Below are 9,996 nucleotides of genomic sequence, written 5' to 3'. Positions count from 1 at the left end.
ATTTGAAATGTAAAAGTAGGGGCGCGCTCCAGTAAGACCCCCTATTTTTCGTGTAACATGAGGACAATAAATAAGACATATAATACTAATGAACAAGACGTATATCTAACGAACAAGATGCACTACAAAAAACGTACGATTACCAACGACAGAATGCCGTCGGTAATAAGGCACGGCCGCCGGTGAAAAATGCTACCGGCGGCATTACTGGCGGCAAATCGCTGTCGCTAATCGGCTCGTCGGTAACGCCATTACCGACGGCGATCAGCCGCAGCCGGTAATTAACGGCGGCGAAGCCGCCGGCATTTCCGTCGTTGAACGGTGGAGAGTTGCCGGAAAATTACCGACGGCAAATTCTGTCTCTAATTAGCGGCGGCGTCACCACCGTCGGTAATTTTCACCGGACGGTGGTGGCTTACTCGCCAGGCTTGGCCGATGTATTACTGACGGCAAACTGCCGTTGCTAATTACCGACGGCATTTTGCCGTCGGTAATATTTTTGTATTTATTTATTTTATTTTATTTATTTTTTATTTATTTATTTATTATTCTATTTATTTTATTGTATATCCACAATTTATTTTCGTATTTATACAGTATTGCATAATTTAGACGAACTTCTCAGTCGGTCACCCATCTTAGTTGTGCTCTAACTTAAGCACGCTTAAGCTTGAAGTTCTTTTCGAGTGGTCACCAGTACAGAACACTCGTAATATTGATATATCTAGTACCTATTAATTCATTTAAAGTCTACTACAATATACAATATCATATATATTCATAAACTTAGAATATGTCGAGATGATATCCAAAAAATATTGTTAATTACGGATTGGGCTCGTTTCCGTCCTTATTTTTATGTCGGAAAAATATTTATTTATTAGTAATTTATTACTCCCTCCGTCCCATTATTCATGGCTCGTATTTCTTTTTGAGTCGTCCCAAGCTACTTGGTTTGTTTCCTTTTTGAGCCATAATTAGGGAACTATTAACAACTTAATTAAGTTCACTACTATATAAAGATAATTAGAAACCCTAAATCTACTCGACCTCTCCCCAATTCACTCCGCCGCTCTATGCTCTCTTTCTCTCTCATATGCGCAGCCCTCCTGTGGCTGAAACCCTAAATTGCGCCGCCCTCTACCGCGTCTATCGCCGCCCTTAATCGCAGTGATGAAGCGTTCCTTCCCTTGGAAAGAGTATCTGAGCGACGAGTTCATCCCCGATACCGAAGATTCGCTCAACTTCATCGATGATCCGCCGCCTGTGTACTTCTCGTTCTCCATGTCAGAGGCGTTGACGGCGGCCTCCCAGGAGTCGTGGCTCGGTGCATCTGAGGTTGAACATGAAGGAGAGCTTAGGTGCGACGAGAGTCCATCTCCTCCACTTCGACCTCCGATCTATCGCCGCCCTTGTCCCGCAAGGCTCAGAAAGTATGAAGCCCCCTCCTTACCTCTCTCATTTACTCAGTTCCCTAATTTAGGTCAATATATTGATCTCTCTGTTACGAATCATGGGCATCGGTTTTTCTGAGCGAGGAAACCCCTAGATCTGATGCCAAATCGAAAGATTTGGCAGCGAAATCAGGGGTCAAATCGGAGGAATCAGGGGCCAAAATGGAGGAATTGGGAGGAAAATTCGACGAGTGGTGGCTCACGACATCCGAAGGCCACCGTAGACTACTCGCCACACTGCTTCCTGCCTTGTTTTGGGTGAGATCTTCCATGTTTTTGGTGAATGTGTGCTGATTTGAAACTGTAATCTTGTTGGATTTTGGTGATTATGTGGCTGCATGTGAGAGTACTAAGGTTGATGGTTTATTTGGGATCTGAAATGATAAAAAAGTTACTCATACTACAAAATTGGTGCACATCTATGAATTTATCTTGAGATGTGTGAGTATGAATGTGTGTTGTAGGTGAATTGTGGTGAATGTGAGCTGATTAGGTTGGTCAATGGTGGTGATTGTGATCTGAATTTGGTGGTGAATGTGTGTTGATTTTGTTGGTGAATGGTGGTGAATGTGTTGGTGAATTTGGTGGTGAATGTGTGCTGATTTTGTTGGTTATTTTGGTGGTGAATGTGTGATGATTTTTGTTGGTTATTTGGTGGTGAATGTGTGCTGATTTTTATGTTGAATTGTTCATGGGATGATGCCCACTACTCTAGAACAACTTAATTAAAAGCATTCATACTACACTAGAAAATCTATTAGTTCAACACCTATCATTGTAGACTTACAATACATGCACAATTCCTGCCATAGCCATACCTTCTTGATGAAGCAGTCTTTGAGTACTTGTTTTGTTATGCTTTGGATTGGCTTTTGCTCAAGTGTCCCTGCTTCCCTATTCTTGCTTGACCTCTGTGCTGGTACCATTTCTGTTAAAGGGAATATACCTATCTTCCCATCAAATAGAACACTCCCATCTTCACCAAAAATTTGTCGGCGCACAGCGGATAAGAACATTACCTTTGTGATAAACTTTTTACTCTTGCAAGTTCTATGTGGCTCAGCCTCTGCTGGAGTTAAATAGAATCTGTGAGAAGATTTGATGATGTAGAACCACTTCTCATCGATATGGATAGTGTTTTGCATACACTTGAAATGCAATTTCTCCAGCAGCCTGTCATACTCAATATGCTCTAAGAAAAACCGCATTCTTGACAGCTTATTTGGGGTTGTAAGTTCAGGTTTTATAGCATTGGTATGAGCCTTGATCAGCCCCTGATCTATCCACCTCCCTACGGTACTCTTGCTGCAGTTGATGCCACTAGCTAATCTTCTTATGGTTGATCTTTTAGATAACTCAAGGCTTGCAATTAGCTCTAGATCAATTTCAACTTTTTTTCTCCTCCTGCTTTGTGAACTTATGAACTGACCTTGTTGCTGTTTTTGCTTTGCCTCAGCCCAAAGACGACAAACGGTTCGCCGAGATACGCCGAACTTGAGCTCGGCAGCCTTCATTTTGCCTCGTGGTGGCTTGCCATTCTTGCTGTCAATGATCAAGAATTGAATGAGTCCAGCTCTCTCCTCACTTGTGAAATCTTTTCTCCTCATTTTTTATATTTTGGATGTAATGGTAGAATGATTTTAGAATGTGGAATGACACTCTTTTTATAGACAATATGTGCTGTGCATTTTGTAGAGAGAAAACCTTTTGTTGTAATTCAAAAATTTGGCAGGAAATGAAAATTTGGGTTGACAGCTTTTTGAGGCAAATCTGGCGCCTTTTTTTTTTTGCAATATCTTGATGCCTTATTTTTAGTCTGCCGCCAAATCCTTTTAATTCATCTTGCAGTTTTTATTTTTTTATTTATGCTAGAAACCACTTTATTAAGAAAGAAGGTTAAGGAATAAAATAATTGAAATAAATACTTTAATCTTGTGGTCCCTACTACTTTTACAACTACTTTAACTCTCCTAAATACCCGTGTCCAAAAGTTTTGATCCATGAATGTTGGGACGGAGGGAGTAATAATTTTTTTTTATCAATCTAGTTTATACACTATAAGTATTTTATCAATCTAGTAACAATCTTGAATTCTTACTAGGGCTATTATCTTAGATAAGTGATGAGTGATGAGTAAATCACCAATCAAATTAACATTATTAAGTTATAATTATAAGTTTTCTTACTAAGAATCTTGAATACTTAGTAATAATATTAGATTACTGATGATTGATGAGTGAATCACTAATCAAATTAACATTCTTAAGTTATAATTATAAGATTCTTACTAATAATCTTGAATTCTTAAATAATATCTTACATTAGTGATGAGTGATGAGTGATGAGTGAAGCACTAATCAAATTAACATTCTTAAGTTATAATTAATTAATAGTGATGATTGATGAGTGAATCACTAATCAAATTAACATTCTTATGTTATAATTATAAGATTCTTACAAAGAATCTTGAATTCTTAGTAATAATATTAGATTAGTGATGAGTGAATCACTAATCAAATTAACATTCTTAAGTTATAATTATAAGATTCTTACTAAGAATCTTGAATTCTTAGTAATAATATTAGATTTGAGATGAGTGATGAGTGATGAGTGAATTACTAATCAAATTAACATTATTAAGTTATAATTATAAGTTTCTTACTAAGAATCGTGAATGCTTAGTAATAATATTAGATTAGTGATGATTGATGACTGAATCACTAATCAAATTAACATTCTTAAGTTATATATAATTATAAGATTCTTACTAAGAATCTTGAATTCTTAAGTAATATCTTACATTAGTGATGAGTGATGAGTGAATCACTAATCAAATTAACATTCTTAAGTTATAATTAATAGTGATGATTGATGAGTGAATCACTAATCAAATTAACACTCTTAAGTTATAATTATAAGATTCTTACTAAGAATCTTGAATTCTTAAGTAATATCTTAGATTAGTAATAATCAATGTTTAAATTTTCACTTGTATTTCAATATATATTTAATTTTAATATTTTTGTATTGCTATTATCTTTGACCAACTTATTAGATGATAAATGAAAAAAAAAGCTGGAAAAAAAAATTAATTACCAACGGCAATTAGCAATTGCCGTTGGTAATTAGCAGCGATGGTGCTATCGCTGGATGTCACCGGTAGTGGTGATTAGCGGCGGCCGGATGCCGCCGGTAAATAGCGAAGGCAATTGCCGTCGGTAATAAATAATATATATTTAAATTAGCGACGGCGCAACCGCCGCTAATTAGCGGCGGCTGTTTTGCCGTCGGTAATGCGCCGATAATAGGCAAAAGGCGGGTCGCCGTTTTTGCCGCCGCCGTGCCGTCGCTAATTGCCGGCGGCGGCACCGCCGTCGCTAATTTTCGTCGCTATGTACGCGTTTTTTTGTAGTGATGTATATACTGATGAAAAATAAAATTTAAAAAATTGGTAATGAATAAGACATATATACTGATGAACAAGACATTATATACTGATGAACAATGCAATATATACTGATGAATAACAAAATTTAAAATATTCTGCTCCCTCCAGGATTCGAACCATGCGAAAAAAATCACCCTCCAGATACAATATCAGCCATAGGATTGATGAAATAAACGCACCAGATCGTGCCCTAGATCTCACTAAAATTAGGGGGTCTCATTGGAGCGGCCCCCTGTAAAAGTATATATTTATTTAGAGTTAATTGACAATAAATATACGAACTATACTCAAATTTTGGTTTTTGACCAAATCTATTTTTTGGGTAAAAAAAAAATACATAAACTTTTATATTTTTGGAATTTAACCGGAGCCGAAAGTTCGTCGGCTAATAAATTGATTGTCTGAATTTTGATGGGCAATCCGAAGGTACCGTTGGAAAGCTCTTAATGTTATCTTTCTAATGATACTTATATTGTTGGGTTTTGACAACCGGAAGTGGTAAAAAAAATGGCATGAAAGCTATGTTGCACAGGTGCGAGGGGGCGGGTGCGGGAGCGATACAATTCGGGTGCGGGGATACGAATTTTCAAAAATTATAGGGTGCGATTCGTGAAGGATACGTCTGTTATATTTATATGTTTTTTATTATATGTGACCAATCAAATTGAAAAAAGAAAAGAACATTTATAAATTAAATATTGCATTGCAAATATAAGTCAAAGTAAAAGTTTCAATAATGAAGTTCTTCAAAAATTGCAAAAGAGCCCAAAAATAATGAAAAAAATTTGCATTGCAAATATAAGTCAAAGTTAAAATTCCAATAAATTGCATGTAAAAGTTTCAAATTGCATGCAAATATAACTCAAAAATTACAAAAGAGCCCAAAAATAATTGAAAAAATTGCAAAAGAGCCCAAAACGCACCCTATTCGTGGGTGCGCGCACCCGATTCGCGAATCTTTTTTTTTTTTTTGGAGGATTCGCCACCTGGCAAATCCCGTGCGAATCCCACGCAAATCGCACCCGCACCCTGCGCGTATCCGATACTGCATTGTGGTATTTTTTGAAGAATCCGTGCATCATAGCATGAAAGTCGAGGTCACAAAACTCTATATTTTTTCTTTTTTCGACCACTTTCGGTTACCAAAACTCAACAATATAAGTATCATTAGAAAGATAACGTCAATATCTTTCCAACTATACCTTCAGATTGGCCATCAAAATTCAGACAATCAACTTATTGGCCAACGAACTTTTGGGGTCATGTCAAATTCCAAAAAATTAAAAGTTTATGTATTTTTTGACCAAAAAATAAATTTGGTTAAAAACCAAAATTTGAGTATAGTTTGTGTATTTATAAGCAATTAACTCTTTATTTAGAGATTAAAATTTAAAAAATTCTCAAGTCTCTTTCATCTTTTGAAAGGGTAACTTTGACCATTTTGCAAATGTAAGACAATTTTTTTCGAACTTGCAATTGCAGGAAAATTTATTCTTTCGGGCTTAATGTCACAGCCCGCCCTAACTATGGATAGTTAGGCCGAGTGATCCACGACCAGGGATGGGGTTAAAGAAGAAGGGGAAGAAAAGGGGCGTCATTTATAGCCGTAAAACTTACTCATCTTAATAAAACTCGTCATTTTTATTCATTAATACTCAATTGAAAACAGTCTATGAAAGACAGCATAAAACTTAATTAATATCATTAATCAAGTTATACATCATATGAAACCATTCTCTTAAGACTCAAAGTATGACATAACATACTATAACATCAACAACATCTTGCAGCGGAAAGTAGCTAGACATATGTATGAAGACATATTCTAGACAGGTTAACTATTTATTAACAACCCTGGAGACTCCGCTCATTGCAGCACCATCATCACATCAGCTCAACCTGCACATTTAGAAAACATATGCAGGGCTGAGTACAAAAGCACTCAGTGGGCACGTATGCCTAGGTATAAAAATACATGCTTCAAAACTATAAATTGTCATGCCATCATAATCAGTACAGCAAGGGAGTTTTTCGCTAAAAAGGCCCAAGCTTACTAAGTTCATTTGTGATTCTTAAAGTTCGTCTGATCAGACTAAGTTCTTTTGTAATCTATCATATCTGAAACTGTGTGCCGGAGAGGTGGCCACCTCTCACGGTCACTTGACCGGCCAACCCGCTAGATGACTCACGGTCACTGGTGTACACTAGCCCTGGCAGGATAGCTATCAACTGCTCAGGACCCGAATTCGATTGCATCATTGGCAAAGCCAAAGCAGATAGATATCATACTAAAATTTAAACATTTTATGGCAAGACAATACTTGAAATAACTTTAACTCAAAGATTTTATCATGAAATAACTTGCTTGAACGTAACATTTAAACTCATTTGATATATATGAAAGTAATGCCCACCTGATAGCAAAGCTTTGCTACAGATTAGTGACTCCTTGATGAGCTCTTATTCTTGCGCTCGACCTTTAATCCGAGAAAATAACGTAAGACTTTAAATCGAGGAAAAATTCTCAAATAAATGAGAATGCGTAATTTAACTATGCATGAATCTCGTATGCATGAACTATTATTCTGAGATAATAATCAGGGAATTTCTATTGTTAATCCAAGCTATCGGATTTAAACAAAAGCTAAGTCTCGTCTCATGAAGCCGGATAATTAACAAAAATTAATCCGTTCTCTTCGGGGTGTTCTAATACGTCAATTAAATAAACCTCGCTCCTCGTAGTCAAAAGAAAATAAATAAATACTTCAGATTATTCGCTTTATAACCTCATAATTAATCGGGCTAAAAAAATAGGAATAAATAATGTTATAAGATTAAATAATTAAAAGGCTCAACATAAGGCAGCCTAATAATTAATTAAGTAGAAGTGGCTTGAATAATTAACATGAGAGGCCCAATTGAAATAAGTCATCGGCTCAAGTAATTAAATAAATCTTGGCCCAATAAATAAATAATTTGATTAGCTGGGCTCAATTAAATAAATCAAACGAGGCCCAACGAAGATAGTATAACAGCCCAATTAAAATAAAATAAATGGGCTTTAATTTAAATAAATTCGGCCCAATGAAATAAATAACAAAGCCCAAATGAAAATAAATAACAAAGCCCAAATCTATCAAAGAGAAGGCCCAAGTCCTCCTTATCTCTCCCACTCGGTTCACTCTCTCTCTAAATTCTCGTTTCTCACTTTTTTTTTTCCAGATACGTTCTCTCTCTCTCTCTTTCAACTCAATCTCTCTCTTCTTCTTCTCAAGGTCCGAATCTCTCTCCTCTTTTTCTCAAGGCCGACGCTCGGCCTCTTCTTCTCCGCCGAGGACCGCTCGGCCACTTCCGTCCAGAAGTCTCGCCGCCTCTTGCTCCGGTCGGCGTCTGCTGCCTCCGTCGAGCGGCCGCTGCTCCGGACCTTGGCACAAGTATACCTCCTTACATCTCTCTTTCTCGCACCGCCCTCAGCCGAGGAGTCCGCTGCCGCAGCTCCGGAATCCGGCAAATCAGTCGGCGCCTTCTCCTTCTCACACCTCTATTCTCCGTCTCGATTCACGGACGAAGGCAAAATGAAAAGAGAGCCCTGATTTCCTCCCCAAATCAGAGAGCGCCGCCGCCGCTGCAACTAGAAGGCTGACGAAGATCTGGTGCAACCGCCGCCGTCCGCCGACACGCCTGGGAGCTCTATCGCCGGACGTCGCCGCTGCTGAGGTAACGCCGCCGCCCGGAGTTGCAGCTGCCTTGCCCGGAATCGAGGTCGCTGGTCTGATCTCCAGCAGCCCGCCTCGCTCAGAGCCACCGCCGCCGTCGTCAACTGGAGTCTCAGCGGCCACGGTCTCTCTTGGATCCGCCGGCGTCGTTGTTGTTCCAGAGTTGACGAGGGACGACAGATAGCTTCTGCCGACAGCGGCCAGTTCGTTGGAGCTGCCCTTCCCCGGAGTCCGACTCGTTCTCCTCCTTTCTTAAAGCTAAGTTTTTCTTCTAATGCAATCTATGTTTCGGTTATGCAACTAGTAGGCATTGGTTAAGAATTGTTGTGGTTTCGCTACTGTCTGGGAAGGTTCTCTAAGATAGCTGTTGAGAAATCCTCAGTGCATCTATCATGATACGAAGTCTCTAAATGTCTTATGCCTTTTATGAAACACGTATGTATAACTTTCTACTTGATGCATAAAGAAACTGAGATAAGTATGAATAATGTTTGAGTAACTGAACTGGAAAATACCTTGATGTATAAATGTTGGTTGGCTGTTGTTGCTGAGTTAAATGAGCTGGAATGACTGAACTGAATAGATCGAATGTTGTTGTTTTAGTAATTGCAGTTGGTTAATGGAAGGAGATGGAACGAGTAAAGCCAAGCTTACCTTGAAGTGGCAGAGCACTGGATTGAGGCCTCTGCTCTCCCAAAGTTTCTAAGTGTGGAATGAGAACGAAGTGGAGGTTATATGCTGCTGAAATCTGAAACCAAATGAAGTGGTTGGGTGTGAAATGCACACTTGTGCTAGTCAAAAATGTGCAAAATAGGCGGTGGAGCTGGAGTAAAAAAGGTACAAAATAGGCGGCTGAGCAGGAGGAAGAGTGCAGTGGTGAATAAATGAGATATATTCGTATATCTCGGTGCTTTTATAATTGTAATATGAATCGTGTGCTCGTATCTGCTTTGATACTGTCTATCTTTTTAAATAAATCCTGTGTTTCGACATATGATTTTCCGCCTTGCTAGAATTGACAGGTTGTAAAATGAATCTAAATTAAATCCGTAGATTTAATTCATTCGTTGTTCTGATGTCTAAATTAAATCCGCAGATTTAATTAACTCACGAGTCGGAAATAATCCACAACTTAAGTAATTATAAATAATAGAATCGATAGTCTCATCTCGCTCAATAAATAACATGACTTCGCTAAGTCAGTTATAACTTTTGAAAAACATCACTGACTGCTTCAATAATATAAATTCAGGATCATAAGCTGAATTCATATCCGGATAATTATCGGTTCCATTCACTGATGAAAAATAATAAACACAAAATACTGGATTTAATATATATAAAAGAGCGGGTCATTACATACTACCCCTCTTAACAA

The 9,996-nt window shown here is 38.0% G+C and overlaps 1 protein-coding gene across 1 annotated transcript; it reads right to left on the bottom strand.

Moving 5' to 3' along the window:
• Nucleotides 1-2,194: 2,194 nt before the first annotated feature.
• On the bottom strand, nucleotides 2,195-3,061 carry LOC131023104 (uncharacterized). Its single transcript, XM_057952648.1, has one exon. The coding sequence runs from the start codon at nucleotides 3,059-3,061 to the stop codon at nucleotides 2,195-2,197; it is 867 nt and encodes a 288-aa protein (XP_057808631.1).
• Nucleotides 3,062-9,996: the final 6,935 nt, after the last annotated feature.

The sequence above is a fragment of the Salvia miltiorrhiza genome, chromosome 4, assembly GCF_028751815.1.
Source record: "Salvia miltiorrhiza cultivar Shanhuang (shh) chromosome 4, IMPLAD_Smil_shh, whole genome shotgun sequence".
In the NCBI taxonomy this organism is placed as follows: Eukaryota; Viridiplantae; Streptophyta; class Magnoliopsida; order Lamiales; family Lamiaceae; genus Salvia; species Salvia miltiorrhiza.
The sequence above is the reverse complement of the archived record's forward strand: the minus strand, read 5'-3'. Positions and strand labels throughout refer to the sequence as shown.